Here is a 19,799-nt window from a genome sequence, read left to right as displayed (position 1 = left end):
TATTTAAGTTTGATAAAAAAATTTAAGATTTTTTTGAAACTAAAAAGTAATTTTTAAATTATTGTTATCAAAGCAGAAGATTAATTATTAAAAATGGAATATTTTTAAATATTATTTATGAAAAATATTAGTCGACTAGTAATTCTTGTTTTGTACCCCTAGAAAATTTTTTAAAATTTTTTTCTAACTCTTAAGCGTGTTTTTCCTTTTTTTTTTTTTATGTGATCAAAGAAGGAGAAATAGGTACAAGTTAAGTGAGAGTTAGGATAATACTTTTAAAATTTAGGGGGTGTTTGGTTTTTTCCTAGGAATAGGAATCGGAATGAGAATCATAGTATTGTGGAATGGAAATGGGTATAAGCATGAATATCACTCTTAAAAGTAATGTTTGGTTAGTTGAATATTTTCTATCGAAATATTTTTTTTTTACCTTTAAAGGAAAATAAGAGAAAAAATTATATGTGAGAGAAAGTTAAATGTGAGAAAAAAATATTATGAGAGAGAACGATGAGAGAGAAAGTTCGATGGGAAAGAATGAAGAGAAAGAAAGTACGATGATAGAAAATGAGGAAAGAGAGGGTGATGGGAGAGAGCATGATGATAGAAGATGAGAGAGAAAATATGATGAGAGAGGATGAAGAGAGAAAAAGTGTAATGAGAAAAAATGAGGAGAGAGTGTGATAAGAGAGATTGAGGAGAGAGAAAGAACAATGAGAGAGAAAATGTGATGAGAAAAATAGAAAAGCGGGAAAATTTTAGTTTTAAGTCAAGGGTATTTTTGAAATAAGGAAATATTTTGATTGTTGAAAATAGAGTAATGACTTATTGAAGGGGGGAGACATGAGAATGAGTCATTACCCAATTATAAGGATTCATTCCCTTATTTGTATTTCCATTCCTATAATCCAAACATTAATAATGACAATCAATGATTATTATTCCCATTCCCTACTCTTATTCACCTAAATCAAACACCTCCTTAGAATTTTTATCCTTGTACTTAGTTAATTCATTGTATTGCAACTTTTTGTTATAATTACAATTTACTTTACTTAATCATGTTTATTACATTTTTCGTAGAATCCTAACTTAGGTTGATGTACCCGGTCCCTGTGCAACTCACCCCACCTGCCACATGCTCGCTCAGGATGCTATGATTTACCTCCATCGTGATGGCCTTGGGTCGGGTGCGGCGGGGGCGCTGGGGGCGAGCGATTTCGCCTTTTGCCACATAACTTAGGTTGATGTACATCAAAAAGAGGAAGATTGTAAGTACCCCGTGATATTTTTAATGTAGTCAATCAAGTTAAGTTAGGTCATGTTTGTGTTTGATTCTTTATGTCTAAGTGTGTAGGAACTTAGGAGCTCAAGAAGTCGAGTGAAAGACGCAACTAGTGAGAAGGATGACACGAGAAATAAGTCGATAAGCTCGGTGCATCCGAGGGATGAGGTGTTGCGGAAGATTACATCAGTGGACGAGAAGGACGTGCGCGACATTCAAGGGATGAGAAGCGGGGAAGGAAGCCTGCTCGAGGAGAAGGTTGGAGTTAGGTTCTGGTGAGCTAAACTCTGGTTGACTGGAGCATCACCCATGCGAAGAAGATCAGCTAACGAGCTGATCTGCCTCAGGAAAGACGCATTCCATGAACAATGTCGAAGACGCCTTCCAGTCTGTTCAAAGCGCCTTCCAATAACCGTTAGCCGAAGATAAAGTTTATCTTCGACGATAAAACTTCTCTAATTAAAGGCGCCTTGCACCTATTTAAGACACCTTTCGGCTTTGGATAGAGTTTTCCAGAGGCTATAAAAAGACTCCTAGAGTTAGCAAATATATAACAACTCATGTATTCATTTCCTAATTTATTTTTGAGCTTTCAAAGAATGTAAGAGACTTTTTCGCCTTCAACGAAGGAGATTTTTACTGAGTTTTCAACCGCTTTAGGTTAACAACTATCTAGGTTGTGACTAAGTAAAAACACGGTAGCCTTTTTACTTATTCCCTTCTTTAGTTGTTCAATTTATTTCTGCTTTATTTTAATTGCGTAATCTAACTAAGTTGAAAGATCGAGAAAGGAGGTTATTTTTATTTTACAGGTAATTCACTCTCCTCTTGCCAGCCGCATGAGACCAACATATTGATGGACCTCTACGACTTGGATTTTCAAAAACTTGCAATGAAATGGAAGTATGGAGTACATAGAAGGAATATATGGTAAGAAATCATAGTCCTAAGTCTCCTATGTGATGCTATAGGCTTGTCCTAATTGACACAAAGTCTAGAACTTTTTAAACCTTTTGAGTAATATTGGAAATTCTTTACAATGATAATGGAGGACACATTTGGACTGGACTCCTGAGCATTGTAGAAACCTATATGAGTTGGAATGAGCTCGATCCGAGCTCTCTAAATTTATTAATATGTTTTGATCGAAATCTATTGATAAACCTAGGGAACTTTGATTTCTGAAAACTTGTAATGAAATAGGAGATGTTAGTGTATAGAAGGTATATATATGGTGTCTAACACTGGTCCTAAGATACGTATGCAAAATTATGAATACATACCAATTAGAATAGATATTAGTGTTGATTTTTGAAGATCATCACTATAGTGATATTGATCTTTAGAAACCAATACCACAATGTTACTTAGTAGAAAAAGGACCCCACCAAAATTTAAATTTATGTACTTTAGAGATACATCAACTAATTATTATTTTAGTGCTAATACATATCATCAAACAAATTATAATATAGAATAAAACATAATTCTGTAGGTAATATAGTAAGCCAATTAAAATTCAAAATGTTTTACTCACCACCCTACCCTACTAGTAGTATCCCTTCCTCCACAAAGTAAAAGATGACCATCTGAGCTGGTGTGCTTGCGGTTTTAAAAATAAAAATAAAAATAAAAATAAATAAATTTAGAGTGCTGATTAAAATTTAAATAATTAATTTGATAGGAAAGAGAAGCGAGAAAATATGTTACACGGAAGAAGGAAAGAAAATAGAGTAAATCGGAGTAAAGTAAGAAGGATAAAACTGGAATCAGATGTGCATTTTGATTTTTGTGAATTCTAAAACTTGGATCTACTTTTGAGTAAAACCAAACTGCCCTTGGGAAATTGTCTAATTTTGGTTAAATTTAATTCGATTGGGATTTTTCCAATCGATCCGTCACGCACTAATTTATTTTTCGTAGGTAGCAAATACGAAAAAGAACCTCATTTTCCAGGTTCCCAGTGAATTGCAGCGTTCGGCCTTTGCAGACAAGAATATTCGTAATGTCCAATACGCCGTCGGTGGCCGTGGGCAGATCGGCGAATCTCTGATCTTAAGCTCAGTAAAGGCCAATTTGTATTTCCGCTGGCCTGATCGGCCTTCGTTCTGCTGGATCCCGAGCTCGGCTTCAAGCTGAGGTTTGCTTTCCTTCCGCCCTTGATCGCCCCCCTTCGTAATTCGTATTTCTTCTGGATGATTTTACTTTCTCGGCTCAATTGGATTTCACATCTTTATTCCGTTGCTTCGTGTACGGAGGGTCAGGGTCTGGATCTTCGAGGCGACTTCTGTTGTTGAGTGGATCCGTAAATGCAAGCTTTGAATCTGGGATCACGATAGGAAAGGGACTTGGAGCTGGATAACGGAGAATGGCGTGGTTCGGGAATGTGTCATTGGGGGGCTTCTCGGATTTGGCTGGGGCCGTGTCGAAACTGAGTGAAAGCGTCAAGAACATCGAGAAGAATTTCGATAGTGCTCTCGGATTGGAGGAAAAACATGATCCCGACGACGATGGTAATAGATTTTGTGTTTTTCATTACCATATTTCGTTTTTCATTTTTTTAAGCGTCTGAATATGATTATTTCGTAATTGGCTGAGGATATCAGTGTAAGTAAAGATAATCTTTCTGCTGAAGTTATTTTTCTTAATTGTCATTCTTCAGAATTATTTGTAGACTTGCATTTATGCACAACTCATAGGAGATGAAGTACTAATACTTATCAGCATTCTGGTAGGATCTGAATGATATTTGTATGTAGAGATAAACAACAACCTGGATAAAGAACTAAAACAGAGTGATGGATACTTTCTGGCCGTGCTTAATTTGAATCAGTTTAAAAAATATTCTTATGCCTGATTCTCTTCTTGCTTCCATATAGAAATTGATTTTCTTTTTTGAAATTCCGTAGACTGTAGAGTTGTTTGGGTGATTTGGTGTACATGCTGTTTGCCTGTTTCTCAATTAATGAAGAACCTCTGACATATAGATATTGTTTGGGATATACAAAACTTAGGGGAATAACTCATGACCAATGGATAAAAATGTAGATTACAGAATCACAGGTTATCTTTCCCAACTGTTCGGGGAAGAAACTGCAGCTATAAAATACATAAGTTCATCCATGTAATAGGAAGAAGAATATAAATATTTATCTATTGAACCATGACATATATGTGTCTTATGAGGTTTTAATCATATGTTTTGGCCATCAGGTTCTGGAAAATGGACATCAACATCAGGTAGAAAAGGCCTTTTAGAACCTATGATGTCCTTTATGGGGAAAAAAGAAGAGGAAAGTACTTCTGGACAAACAGTACAAGTTGAATCTTTACAACACTCTTTAACAGCTGAAGAGCATGAGATGACCTCAAGTTTTACATCCTCTGAACCCATGAGTAAATCAACTATTTCTTCTGAAAAGGAAAATGAAGATTCTGTAACCATAGATACCGACATCCTTTGTACTAATGCCAACAGCATGATTGAAGAACCTCAAATCCTTGTTGTGAATAAAACTGTTGAATCAAACTGTTTACCAGCTGAAATGGGGTCTTCATTGGCTAGAAGCAAGGAAGAAGTTGATCCATCATCCATTTTCCAACAGAAAACAGATGGTGACATCCAAGCTAGTGATAACTTAAAACCAGAACATCCTGCACAACAAATTGCTGATAGTGTAGAATTAATTGTCAGCAATGTACTCAAAGAACCTGAAGAGACAAATCATATATATGATTCACAGGGAACTAATGTCATACAGGAGAGTCAAGCTGAGCAGCCTCTAGATAAATGGTCTTCTGAACATTCTAAAGTAATTGTCCCAGATAACCTTGATAAAGAAGCCTCAGTTGCTCTTCCTGTTAGTATAGAAAAGTGTGATAATGTCAATGAACCATCATATAACAATGTTTCAGATGCAATCCATAGTGAGCAGGATCATGCTATGTCATCTGACTTGGTATCTCATGATACAAATGAACCTCCCAAGTCTTTAAAAGTGAACTCCAGGGAAAGAGTTGATGAAGATGAGAACGCCAAGCTTTCATTTACTTCTTCCGATAATGCATTGGGTTCAGTGGATCAGCCAGGGGAAATAGAGAAGGTAAAACAAGAAATGAGAATGATGGAATCTGCATTAAAAGGAGCTGCTAGGCAAGCCCAGGTAATTCAATTTTAAGCAATTCGGTAACATAGGATTGTGGAAATGGCAACTTATGCAACAGTATTAGTATATGTTCAAGTAGTTCTTTGCACCGACAGCAAAGTTTGTCACCCTTGTTACTTTCCAATAGAAAAACTAAGTGCTTGTAGTTTGTAATTGGAGCATAATTGTGTATGATCTGTGCCTTTCTGAAATAATAACGTCGTGAATTTCTGGATTTCTGATGTTTCTTTTAATGTAACAATCTTCCTCTGATATTGTTGTACGATTATAGTTTTTTTTTTCTCCCGTTCAGTTTCTCAGCATTTTATCTGCGTGATTTTGCAGGCTAAAGCTGATGAAATTGCTAAACTGATGAACGAGAATGAACAGTTGAAATCTGTCATTGAGGATCTAAAGGTAGCTATGAAACTATTATATATTGATTTTACTATTAAATATTACAGATTTCACAAAGATATCTTTGTAGTTGATGTGGTTTATTGGAGATTGCAATATCTTAAAATTAATATCAAAACCAATGTCATTTGCACATGTATCTTTTTTGCAATATATAGATGTTGTGCCTTTGTTTTGTTCATCTCTCGAGTCTATGCTGTATACTCTTCTTATTCGTAGAGTTAATGATTACGAGTAACTCTAGGAAAGTTCATGAAGAGGTTCCTTTTTTCCCTGCATTGAGAATTGTAATTAAATGCATCGATGTTGGTATTTCAGTGCTTTTAAATGAGTCGCATGATAATGAGGTTGTATTCTTTCACTGTAAGAGAAATCCATACTTGTCAACATTGAATGTTTAATCCATGAGTTCTCATCTTTTCAACTTTGAGACCAATTGACATGGAGAATGCTGTTAATTTCTTCACATACAGTTTGTTACCTGTTCCATTTTGCATTGCTGTTCTCTTGTTTGTTGTATTTCTTTCTCATGGCTGAGCAATTGAACTTTGTTGCTTGAAAATTTGGTTAACAATTCCTTGTTATTTGCTTCTAAGTTACTGTTATTTTACAGAGTAAATCGAAAGAAGAAGAATTAGACACATTGCGAGATGAATATCATCAAAAGGTGTCAGCTCTTGAAAGAAAGGTGCAAATAACTATTACATTATTTCTTGCCATAATATATGATTCCATTGAGTTATTTGGGCATATCAACAATTTGTTCCATCACTTGAATATGCTGCCTCTATCCGTTTGACATTCGGATCGAGGCATTTGGAATTTACCTTCTATCCTATCACCTAAGTCCTTGTGTGTTGATTGACTACAATTTACAACCCCAAACCATTTTTATTATTCATGTTGGAAGAATGACTTTTTGAAATAATTATGGCTTAAGATTGTCCTCTCTCATTGCCTGATGTTTAAGTCTGGATATGATTAGGGACCTAGGTATGGCGGTCATTGCTGCAATATGGCATGTATAACTGTTCAAATATAAGAGACTACTGAGGAAGACATTAATCAACAATGATTGTGGAAGAAAGAAAGAGGATACATAGTTGGAAATGGGAACAATTGATAAAGGATTCTGATCAGACTAGATAGCATGACCAACACGTTTGAAAACAGATTAGTAGATTAACTGTTGTAGATGATCACAGTTTCTGTTTATGGTATACTATGTTACTCCAACTTGGTTAGGAGTACACAACACGTGCATGAAAATTGTTGTTTCTAATGATTTTTATATTTGATCAATAGGGGCACGGAGAGTCCACTTGTAGTGTTAGTGTCCCATATGGGTATGGAGAGATATATGAAGACTCCATGTACTAAAGATGGCATATGAACTTGACTTGCAAAATGCCACTTGATTTGCATTCAATATGAAAAACAGAGTAATGCTACTTGTGATCTGGTCATACAAAGTGATTCCGCATTTTCCTTAACTATCTTAACCTTGATGATATGACTTTCTGGAAGATAACAATGGTTTGTTATTTTAGTTTCTAATTGTTTGATGCTATTTCACCCCCCAAAACATATATTTTTGACATTCTTACAATTAGGAAGTGTTTTTCAATGTTAGGTATTACATGCACAACATCTTGAAGTTTTTGTTTTATATTTATCTTCATAGAAAATGACCTTTCCTTAGAAGAAATTTTTGTAGCTGCATCCCAGGATATCAGTTTCCTAAGTGTTTGTTCTGTATCTTCAAACTTTTACTTTTCAGTAAATACCAACTGTTGTAACTTGTTTAGTTGCATTCTGTGAACTTGATTGTTTTCATTGGTGGAGAATCCATGGTATAAAACATTTTGTACTAGAAGTTCTGTTAAAAGATTAATGTAGCAGTAATAGATGTGAGAAGTAACTAGAAAGGATAAAATGGAATACATTTATATGCGAGAGCAATTAAGTGTAGATCCAATAGAGAATAGAATGAGATAAAATAGGTTGAGATGGAGTATACATGTTAAAAGGCAATCAATATACTATATCTAGAAGAGTTGAACCTATTATAGTGGAAGATGTAACGAGTGGAAGGAGACTAAGAAAATCTCTAGGCTCTACATCTTGTCACATGTATTAACATATTAATGAATGAACATGTTGTCTCTGTCACCCAAAAGAAAATAATCTTCAGGGCATCATAACTTGTCTAAAACAATGCCACTTTTTTTTCCTGCAGGTTTATTCTCTCACCAGAGAAAGGGATACATTAAGGAGAGAACAAAACAAAAAGAATGACGCTGCTGCTCTTTTGAAGGAGAAAGATGAGATAATCAGTCAAGTTATGGCTGAAGGTATGTCATGAATAATTTTTCTTTCTTTTCAGTGGACTAGTGCAATTTGGCAGCTTTGCAGTTAGGACTCCAAATGAGTTGAGTAAATCTTGCTTCACCTTGCTTAAGCTCACCTGAAAGAATCCTTACCAAGCATGAGTTTGTTGCAATTAAAATTTAAGCTCTTGCTCGACTTGTTAACTTACATTGAGCTCTGCACTTGTTTGTAGCTAAACTATCTTAGCTTCAGTTTAGCCTCTTTGTATTCAAGGTCGGTTCAAGCTTGAGTTGGACTGAATCTGTGCTATAACCGAGAATGAGATGTTGTTATATGTAATAAAACTAACTATTACAAATTTAATAATACACCATTCTATATAAATCTCATCAAGCCTGTAAATGAGCTTAGTTCTGGCCTATAAATTAGCCATAAATTATAAATCAAGCTATTAACTATCATGAAGACAGGCAAGTTTGTCACCCATTAAGACTCTAATCACTTACAGAACCTGGATTCAAATGTGCATATTAACGAGCTCATGAGCAAGCTTGATTTTTTTCATAAAAACAAAATGGGATTCCTCGAGAGAGTAGCAAGCTAAGCATTGTAACTTGAGCTAATAGTATCTAAAGATGAGTTTAAAACAAGCTATCAAATATCACTGACTAAAGAATTGCTAATAGGTTCAGTAATCTTTTACAGATTGAGTTATGACCAGTAGTGGAGATTCACTTGTTTGTGTATAATAAACTCACTTGGTTACTTTCACTAACAAAGTTGTAACATCTATGTATTGATTAAATCAACCAGACCTCGTCATTCTCCCTTGTTTTCTTCTGAATAACTTGATTTCGAAGATTATATTCAGTATGTGAAAATTATTAGCACTATGTTATGTGATTTTGAGACATAACAGCTGACAAGTTACATTACATTAATCCAGTGATAAAATATATGCTCATGTGGCTGTTGAATTGGTAGTGCAAAAGTATTTAAGCACACGGTACATTGGAATAAACTGAACGGCCAAAGGATTATCTTCATTACCTCTTGTTAGAATGAGTTCATGAAAGTGATCAGTCTAAAATCAGTCTAAAGTATAAAAAGTTGTTTCTTCCTTATTTTATATTCAAACAACCCAACATGCATAGTTGCCATCTTTGTAATTTTCTTTATCATCAAAGCCATGTTTGTTCAAGCTACTTGCGCCCACTAGTTTGTTCAAACGACTTAAGTTCACTATATGGATCTTATTACTTGGTTGAGTTAGCTTATATTAACTATTAATATCAAAATCAATTAAATCGTTTTCTATTATATATATAATTTTCCATCTACTCTCCTAAATTCAAATACCATCTTTTTATTTTTTTTAGTTCACTTAATTATAAGAAAACAAAAATCTGCAAAATAAAAAATTACACAGAATTTTAATTTAATATCCCTTCCTAACATTATTTAATATACTCTTTGATTTCCCTTTATCCTGAGTGGATCTGGCAATTTAGTTCTTTGCAAAACCCCTGAAATACCAAATGGAGAATGCCAAACTCAACTACATCCCTTGCTGTTAGATATTTTCTTAGATATTCATCTCAGTAATCAGTTTTCTAACTAAGCTAGCTGATTTTTCCAGCACCTGTAGTGGAAACAAACCCAAGGTTTATCTAGAGGTTTTGATGATGTCGTCTGGGATTGCATTAAATGTTACTCCTCAATTCTTTTGTTTAACAAATATCCGTGCACCTGCAAATATTCATTAATCACTTCATTGCGTTTTTTTACCTTTTGTGGCAGGTGAAGAGCTGTCAAAAAAGCAAGCTGCTCAAGAAGCAACCATGAGGAAACTAAGGGCACAGGCAAGGACTTTTTTTAATTTTTTTATTCTTCTAAACATTAGTATTTGTCATAAGATATCTTAGCTACTTGGAGATGCTCTTTTGATACCAGATTCGGGAATTTGAAGAAGAAAAACAAAGACTGAACTCGAAGCTCCAGGTAATTTAGTATAACTTACCTGTTAACATAATTCAAACCAAAATATGCTCCTCCCATGTTAATAATTTTCCTTCTTTTTATTGGAATTTTAAGCTTTCACACTTCAATAAATGAGACACAATAGTGTAATTCTACTGAAACTGCACAAAGAGTTGTGGGACTAATAGAAGTGATTTATTGGTTTAGATTAGCTAACTACTCTGTATTTAATTTTTTTTTGGCTGCTGGTTAGGCCTATTAAATTAATGAGTCAATTCCCTCATTTGGGTGAATTGTGGTAATGACAAATCACATTTAAGTTGGTTCTCATTTGTTTTTTGGCCTGGAGAAACGTAGAGGTCCTTTAATAAGTTGTTATCGTTGTTTGTAATCATGTGCTGAAATGTTGGTAACTTACAAGTAGTGATGAGCATGTGAGGATCACATGAAGACCTGGAGATTAGTAAATCATATTGTCATAATTTCATGAAATTCTTGTGGCTTCATGGGATGTTAAATTTTGTTTAGAATTCTGCAATGATGCTTGCGACAATTGAAGATGCTAAATTTGACTTCATGTCTTGGAAATCATTCAACCTTTTAGTCTTTACATCATCAATTGATCACTATTTTTTTTTCTTCAATGGTTGTTTCTTGACACTTGTTCTTACAGGCACAAGGATTATGTGATGTGCACAACTAATATTATATACATAGATCTATACGGAGAATAACACATCAGAACACTGACTGTATCTCATAGAACATTTATTAATGTGAAACAATATTCTTGCGTATTTCTTGCATAAATAAATCACTTGCACATTTTTTTTCTTTTATTTACTTTGAATTATGGCACTTAATAATCTTATAGTGATATTGAAATCAATACTGAGAAATTATTTACCAGTTTACTAGAAGTAGTATGGATTATAGGCTCTTATATTGATTGATACAAAACAAGCCGCAACTTCCAAGTACGGCATTGATCTTATCTGTCATTGAATTCTATATATCGATATATAGCCCATGGCCTAGTGAAACTCTGAAATTCATTAGGCAATGGGAAACACAAATATCTAACTTTGAGATTGTTGCTATGAAATTTACTGATCATGAAAGACTGATTCATAGCACTCTCCTATCATCAAATCATTTATTGCTTACAAGTTGAATTCCAATTAATGGTCTAAAAACTTGTTGTCTTGTCATGAATCTGGTGGTGTATTTGAGGAATGCCATCTTAATTAGTTAACTTAGATGAGAGTGACAATACTTATAATCTCATTCCTATTTTCCTTCCAGTCCATTACTTATGGCTGCTAAGTTAAGAGGATGATGGTTTTTTCCGTTTAAAGTCACCACATCATGTTGAAATGGGAACATTGCTTTCAGAATCTTAGTTAACCCTCATTCCTGTAAAATTGATTATCTGATTAACAAAAGTTCATTTAGTTGTTTAGGACAAGTTTCTGAAATTAAATTGTCTAATTATTTTTCTGTAAGCCTTCTGTCAAGTAGCTGAATGCTGCTACATATTTCATTACCAGAAAGGCATATGTAAAAGCAGATGGTCTATCCAACCTATATTATCATTCCTGACTAATGCCTTCTCTAGGTTGAGGAGACAAAAGTAGAAAGTATGAAGAGGGATAAGGCAGCTACTGAGAAGCTGCTGCAGGAAACCATAGACGGAAATCAAGCAGAACTTGCTGCTCAGAAGGAATTTTACACCAACGCACTTAATGCAGCCAAAGAAGCTGAAGCCTTAGCAGAGGCACGAGCTAACAATGAGGCCAAGGTCGAACTTGAAAGTCGACTGAAGGAAGCAAGTGAACGTGAAGCTATGTTGATTCAGACGCTTGAGGAGTTGAGGCAGAGTCTGACTAGAACTGAGCAGCAGGTTATTGTTAACATTCAGCAGCTAGTGAAGTTCTGATATTTTTATGCACCGACCTTTTGATTTCTTTGCATTTTATTTCTTTTTTTCCTTTAATCTTTTTGCTTAAATATGATTATTACAGGCAGCATTTAGAGAAGAAATGCTGAGAAGGGATATGGATGATCTTCAAAGACGCTACCATGTATGTTAGGCAATGCTAAATTCTCCATGGATGGATTGGTAGTTCTTACTAGTTGTGGTTCTGTTTCTGATAATTATTGCTTTTATCTTGGGTTATCTCCAGGACAGTGAACTCCGCTACACTGAAATGATCACTCAAGTTCCTGAGTCAACTCGACCACTTCTAAGACAGATTGAAGCTATGCAGGTTAATTTCATTTTGGATTTTTCTTGCTCACTTGTTTGTTTTGTTCATGTTTTTTTCACTACAAACTGTGACTCTTTGTAGGTGAAGTTTTCTAATTTTCATTAACTTCAACTTTAACAGGAGACCGCTGCAAGAAGAGCTGAAGCCTGGGCTGGCGTGGAAAATGCACTAAACTCTCGCTTGCAGGTTATCATTAAGCATTTCTAATGCCTCCAACTTGAACTATGAATTTTTTTAAAAATTATTTTAGGGATTCTGAATACATGCTTTGGAAGGATTGCCCCCTGAGATTGTACTACAGAACAGGAGGATATTAGAACAATACATCTTTGGTTTAAAATATAAGTTTTTAAGAACTTTGCAGACATATGGAAAACCCGTAGGTGGTACTTGTTGGATATCTTACTAGCTCTTGCTTCTCGTTATAGACATCAAAACCAATTATGGTAGTCAAACACATAGATAGTGCTTTTTAGATGGATGTCTTTTTATCTTGATGAGAAAGTTTTTTGTTGAAGGTGTGACAAATTATTTTCCTGGTAGACCAACTAATGTAGAAAACCGCGTTTAAAAATTTTAGTTGTTTTGTTAGAAAATTTTAGGATGATTAGGTCCTTTTTTCGAAGAACAAGTCATGCTTCGAGTCTATAAAAGGGTTACAGATCTTATCTATTAGATCTTATTTAGTTGATACATTTTTTCTTCCTTGGTCTCCTTGCTGAGTTGAGTTCAAGAAATTGTGGTGCGAAATTGTTTTGTATCAATTGGGATAAGATTTGAATTCTTGATTTGTTACAAAATCGTTCCAATCCCTTCCACTAAGTTTTCCTCAATTGATGGCATATGTTTCTCTCATGAACAGCTTTAGACTTCCTTTTTTTGATTTGAGCTTGAGCAACAGCCCCTTCTATTTATCTCAAGCTCGATCTGATTCTTCTCAATGTGTGGACATCGAGCACTCTGTGGGAGGCCAAAGCTTGTATTCTGCCAACCAACCTCACTGATCCCTCCAACCTGCATTGTGGGATGCTGTCTCAATGCTCACTATTGCTCACCACCACGCTTGAGGCTAACCTCCCTTCTTGGTAAAATCCCTGTGACATAGTCTATTGTTGATCATCTTTCACCACTCATGATATAAAAGCACTTCTTGTCCTTCCCTGTATCATCTGCATCTCAATCCTACTGGTTGAACCTCCACCTTGCCATCAGATTTTCCTGTATGACACGTTCAACTCTGCCAATCAGTTGACCACCATACCACAAATGCACAACTGTGGCCACCTCCAGCCTTCCCACTTTGTGGATCTGCATGAGTCGTTTCAATGTCTATCATGTTACCATCTTACCATTCTGTGACTGAGCTTTGGACATTGCAGGTTGACTAAATACATTGCCTCAACCTCCTCCAACAGCAAGGACCACACCTCCATTATAGACCACCACTTCCAGGCTGTCACAACATCCCATTAAAGGAATTGACTACAAACTATTTGACCATCATCTATCATTAAAAATAAATAAATCTTATACGTTATCCTATGTAGTTTAGTTATCCTTGACCATTCAAAAAAGAAATAATACAATTATCATTTTTGTATCATAGCCTAGTGTGTTATACTTTTGTTTTACAGGCATCGTTGCTTATTAATAACTTGAGGTTGACATGTTGAGAGATGAGAGACAGATACTAGTTGTGATGCTAAAATCAAAATGCAAGGCAAATCTAAATTTATGAGAACTAGAACCAATCACCCAAATAACTTTAAAGAATCATTACCCTTTGTATCCATATAGTTCCACAGATTGTAGAAACTCTCACTTTTTATCATGTTATCTGATGTCTAAAAAACATCAGGTCACCTTCCTAAAAATAATAACAATCATTATTAGATATATTATAACAAATACCCCTGTTTTTTATGGAAGATTCTTTCTTAATGCATTCCTTAATTGATGATTTGACCTTAAATGAGCCCTTCGACCGCACTTTAAATAAGCCCTTGTTAACTTGGTCTCTTATGAAACTGCAGGATACTTAATTGAATATTAAGCTTTAGTTGAAAACCAGTATACTAGTAATCAACTTTCATCAGGGAGCCCTGTTGCCCAAGTTATAACACTACCTCAAGGACTTGAAAGAATCAACAACAAAAGATAAATATAGGAATAAAATTGAAAAAATTGTTTAGAATAGTTATTAAAACATCTATGATCTATGTTCATTTATTGTAATTTTTTAGTTTAAAACTCCTTTGAATATTATATGGTTTCTTTGTAATGATTATTATAAAAAAAAATACGTTGATACATCCTATAGACTCAAAGGCAACAATATAAAGAATATCTACATATTCATTAGCCCTAGAAATCCCTTAGGAAGTCTTACGAAAGCATTTACGTTCATTCTTATTATCAGAAAAATTGAACCTAATCATATTTATTTAATTTACTAACACTTATTTAACTGTTAATTCAATTTTTAAATTAGTGAATATGCTAAATTACCAGGAGATATGCAAATCTGTCTTTCATGTTGACTTTTCCCAGGGTAGCCACAAACACTGCTAGATCAAGCATAGTATTTTCTGAGACATTGTTAGGAGAACAAAGCAAATGCTGAACTACAAAAATTAAAATCTGAAAGAAATTATGCTGGTTCCTCATTCATTGGAAGGGCATCTAAGAATGGATAACAAATAAATCATGTTCAAGAAACTTCATGAGGCAAACAACAGAAAAAACGACCGAAGAAAGTGCTAACAACTTGCTTTGAGTTAAGTTTTGCTTTATTGAGGAGAATAACACATGCAGTGTTTATAAATTCTTTAAAACCTTTATTAAAAATTTTAGTTGTTTCCAGACATTTAAAAGCTTTTTAATTTTTTTGGGATTAGTAGGCCATATTTTTATGAAGCACTGATCATGTATAAGTCCTTTAATATCGAAAATTTTAGTTGTTTCCAAACACCTAAAAGTATTTTTGATTTTTTGGATAAGTTGGTCATATTTTTTAACGAAGAACTGATCGTGTTAAATCCTTTTCTCTTCAATGAGATGAGTTATTCTAGTATTTTTGGTGTGAATTTTCATGCTGCATCCCCGACCCAGCAGCAAAGCTTATTATAATTTCTGGTTATAATTGACAGGAGGCAGAAGCCAAAGCTGCAGCTGCAGAAGAAAAGGAACGAACCCTAAATGAACGCCTATCTCAAAACTTATCTCGGATTACTGTTCTTGAGACTCAGGTTTGCATCATTTTTTAAGCTACTATTCTTTCTTTTTTTCCAATAAATAAGCCAATTATTATGGTCAAATGTTTAGATTGCCTGTATCAGAACAGAGCAGACACAACTAAGTAGGTCACTTGAAAAGGAAAGGCAAAGGGCATCTGAAAGCAGACAAGAATATCTAGCAGCAATAGAAGAAGCTGCTACTCAAGAGGGCCGTGCCAAGCAATTTGAAGAAGAACTCAAGGAGATTAGAAGTAAACACAGAAGGGAGTTGCAGGATGAGGTGGTTCACAGAGAACTTTTGGAAAAGGTAATTCTTATTGTGGTCTATTATCATACTTTTCCTTCAGTATTGCAAAGAAATGAATCGAGTCAGTTGGAAGTCAAGATAAACAATTTATTTAAATGATTCATGTCTTTGCAATACTGATGGCTTGATGGTGACACTGATGCATCCAGTGCAATCTCATATGGTTGTTATTGCTTTAAGTAGTTTAACTACTGATTTTTAAGTGTCAGCGTCACCATCAAGCCACATTTCTTCTTAGTATTTGGGTCTGGCTACATCATTCTTATGACTTTATTGAACCTTGTTCAAGACAATATTACTAGTAATATTCAAATCAATAAAATTATTTATTACACTAATATTTCTTTAGTCTTCATCTACCCTCTTGCTCATTTCACTCTTCTAATCCTAGAATGTAGTGCTTGTATTTAAATATGTTCATACTATCTCCATCTATTTTTCTCTCATTTTACCATCAAATTTACTACTGATGTTTAAACACTTTAAAAAAAAAATGATACAAATGAGACTGATAAAATGCAATGTCTTTTGGTTGCTGCATTTTCTAACAAATTATAGAAATTGCTTTTTACTGACCTTACATGTGAACGCCGACAACACCTGAAAATCAATTTAGCAGAAATAAAAATGCCAAGATGGACATATAGTTGGTTGGCTTAGAGTCAAAGGTGGAAAGCATAAAGGTAGACTGGAGCAAGGTTTAATGTTTTGTTCAATTTTCAATGTGGGGTAACAATCCTTGGCCTGCGTGAGATCATGTCAGTGTAAACCAAGAAGAGAAATGAGAATAAGAAATACTGAGGAAAAGAAGAGGATCTTATTGTTGTTAGGATTTCACTTCATATTCTGAAGGCAAAAGGCAACTTGACTCATTTTGGACAATCCACACACAAAGAAGATGTGACTTGGTTTGTGTCCTAGTGTCTCGACAAGTTTTGTGTTTTGGTTGGTTAAACTGACTATAGATAAGTCGATTTAAATACTGCTAGTGATATAACTTTGCTTATCAATGAGGGGATAAGATCCAATCAAACCTAAAATGTTGGGACAAAAAGATGATGACAATGCGTGGATATGCCCATATACCTGATAGCTGTGGAGTGGCTTGTGCTCAGTAACTATACTTCCGTTGTCTTTTTCTCTTCAAGTTCAGGCAAAGTTTATTGAGAGCTCTTCATCTTCACCATATCATCTCAACCATATATTTACTAGATTTGTAACAGATTTTCCTTATTTGAAGCTTCTTTTTATTGCTATCATTCACCAGTATTAAGTGTCTATTATGGACTTTTAATTTAAATCAGCCTACTTATCATATAATATTTTATAAAACTGATTGCCTAAACTTTGACTGGAAGCATGAGCTTACTAAATAATTAAGAGAAGCTTTCTGGTATATGACTTACTGGTGATCATTTCACCTATATGTTTTACAGATCAGCATGCAGTTTTTTTTTCCTGATGTTTGGATTTTGACTTTATTTCAGGAGCTCGAAAGGGTAAGAGCTGCCAAAGATGAACTGGAAAAAACTATTTCTCATGAATCGATTCCAGTTGCAAATCAAAATTCAACCAGTATATCTACTATAGTTTTTTCTTGCTCAATTGTTTTAATTCTATTTCCCCTAATTAAAGCTTCTTATTTCAATATAATTGTTTTAAGTCTATTTTATTCTTTTGGTACTTGTGCAGAAAACTTGCAGATTAGGAAGCTTTCAACTGCTGGGAGCTCCAGTAGTATGGAAGAAAGCTTTTTCTTGCAAGCGTCCTTGGACTCATCAGATAACCCTTTTTCAGAGAAAAGGCACTCTGGGGAAGCAATGGTTTCTCCATATTTCCTGAAGAGCATGACACATAGTACTTATGAAGCATCATTACGCCAGAAGGATGGTGAACTTGCATCATACATTTCACGCTTGGTATGAGAATACTCACACTGGTTGGTAAAAGTATTCATTCCTTTGGTAAATAGCTAATTTGTATGCCTGATAAAACATTGACTTAAAAGATTCTCAATGTAGTTGCTGTCTGTACTACTTACATGCCTGTCAGATAAAACATGAATTTCTTTGGCAACAACATTCATGTTCTGTTGCTATTTGCTACTTATTGATGCTTAGATACATTTTTATAGGCAGACAGTGAAAATTGTATGTTTGAAACATTCGTCCTAGATTTTAGTATTCTCTTGCCTTGTATAGATGGGTCTGCTTTTTTGTTGTTTTTTTAATCATATTTCTGTTTCCTGCTTTTCATGTTCAACATATCTAAGACACAACTTCTCAATTCCTGCCTATGACCGGATGAAACCCACATACTTCCTATGTGTATTTCTCTTCCCTTATGGACCTATTTAATCTGTCTTGGATCATATTTGTAGGCTTCTTTGGAAGCTATTCGTGATTCTCTCGCTGAAGAACTAGTCAAAATGACAGAGGAGGTTGTCTTTCACAGTACTATTATTTTTAGTTACACAATAACTTTTCTATTGCATGATTCCTGATAACAATCTTGATCGCTGTCATAAGCAGTGTGAAAAGCTGAGAGCAGAAGCTGCAGCTTTACCTGGGTTAAGAGCAGAGTTAGAAGCCTTGCGACGAAGGCATTCAGCGGCACTGGAACTTATGGGTGAACGTGATGAAGAGGTATGAAGCCTCGATCTATCACCTTTGATCAAAATTACAACTTTAAGGTTTTCCTATTGTAGCAAGATGGAAAGTGGACAACATTTTTAGTTTATTTACTTTAGCAAGAGTGAGAGTGTTCTATATTCCTTGTTTGGGAAGAAAAATCTTTCTCGATTCAGATAATTGGATTTCAGCATAAATGTTTTTGATCTTGTACCTTCTGCAGTTGGAGGAACTTCGAGCCGATATCATTGACCTGAAGGAGATGTACCGAGAACAAGTGGATTTGCTTGTGAACAGGGTAAATCTAGTTCAGTAGTCAATTCTTGCCTGAGTATAAACAATTCCTCTGTAATTCTAATTGCACCTACCACAACAGCTTCAGAGAGTAACCTCATCAGTTGGTGTGAACTAGCGATACGCTGCAAATACGCATCCGTTGCTGAACGTGATCGATCTGTTTGGTGATACAAAATTTTGACTGCCTTTAGAATTGTAATCAACTCTCTTGGTCGGCCCCTTCTTTGTATTTGCTGTAGTGGTATACGATGTAACGAATTCTGAATGGAATGTGAAGTTGAATTGCCGTATATCTTCATCACTTCGTATATGTGAAATAATACTTTTTGGAGTTTTGTTGTTGATGAACTGAAGAGCAATGCGAATCAATGCCTCTTTTTACGTAAATCAATATTACATTATGCCAGCAGTAATTTCCTACGCATGGACCCAGTTTCTAATTTTGGCAAATTTAAGGATGAATTTTTTTTTAATGGATGGTTGATTTAAAAATGTTATATAAAAATTATAGGTAGAATTATGTTTACTTGGAACTACGTGAATTGCTTAAACACTATTAGTACGCGAGTGTGTACAAATTGCATGTTAATGTAAAATTCTCATATAAATTTTAAAATGAAAATGATTAGAATATGAATGTTATCAAAATGCAAGTTTAAATGGACATATCTACTCTAAGTGAAATTGCTACTGCCATTATAAAAAATTGGTTTATCCGAAAATTAAATGGAAGTTTGATTTTAAAATTAGTTTATTAATTAAAGAGAAATATACCCGCAGATGTGCTGGCATCCCTCTCCGCCGATCACCTTCGCCTTCATTGCCGAGTTCTCTTCGCAGGTAACATTCCGTTCTTCTCCTTCCTATCTGTTCTTGTTCCAGCGGCACTGACGAGTACTACTGA

The 19,799-nt window shown here is 34.7% G+C and overlaps 1 protein-coding gene across 1 annotated transcript; it reads left to right on the top strand.

Annotated features, from left to right (window-relative positions):
* The first annotated feature begins 3,185 nt into the window (after window positions 1–3,185).
* On the top strand, window positions 3,186–19,185 carry LOC121985032 (golgin candidate 5-like). The gene is made up of 20 exons (XM_042538272.1): window positions 3,186–3,422; window positions 3,547–3,795; window positions 4,496–5,445; window positions 5,773–5,844; window positions 6,458–6,532; window positions 8,084–8,198; window positions 9,976–10,037; window positions 10,129–10,176; window positions 11,774–12,058; window positions 12,180–12,239; window positions 12,342–12,425; window positions 12,546–12,611; window positions 15,575–15,673; window positions 15,750–15,968; window positions 17,456–17,543; window positions 17,661–17,887; window positions 18,349–18,408; window positions 18,500–18,613; window positions 18,822–18,896; window positions 18,975–19,185. The coding sequence occupies exons 2-20, from the start codon at window positions 3,651–3,653 to the stop codon at window positions 19,008–19,010; spliced, it is 2,880 nt and encodes a 959-aa protein (XP_042394206.1). The 5' UTR covers window positions 3,186–3,422; window positions 3,547–3,650; the 3' UTR covers window positions 19,011–19,185.
* The last annotated feature ends 614 nt before the right edge of the window (window positions 19,186–19,799 follow it).

This window comes from Zingiber officinale, chromosome 5B (assembly GCF_018446385.1).
Source record: "Zingiber officinale cultivar Zhangliang chromosome 5B, Zo_v1.1, whole genome shotgun sequence".
NCBI lineage: Eukaryota > Viridiplantae > Streptophyta > Magnoliopsida > Zingiberales > Zingiberaceae > Zingiber > Zingiber officinale.
Note: the sequence above shows the minus strand (reverse complement) of the source record. Positions and strands in the feature narration are given on the sequence as shown.

Bases quoted from the DNA above. Each gene is read 5' to 3' on its own strand.
- LOC121985032 (XM_042538272.1), top strand. From the start codon at position 3,651: ATGGCGTGGTTCGGGAATGTGTCATTGGGGGGCTTCTCGGATTTGGCT. The intron at 5,446-5,772 runs GTAATTCAATTT...GTGATTTTGCAG, and splicing joins GAGCTGCTAGGCAAGCCCAG to GCTAAAGCTGATGAAATTGC. The intron at 12,426-12,545 runs GTTAATTTCATT...CAACTTTAACAG, and splicing joins GACAGATTGAAGCTATGCAG to GAGACCGCTGCAAGAAGAGC.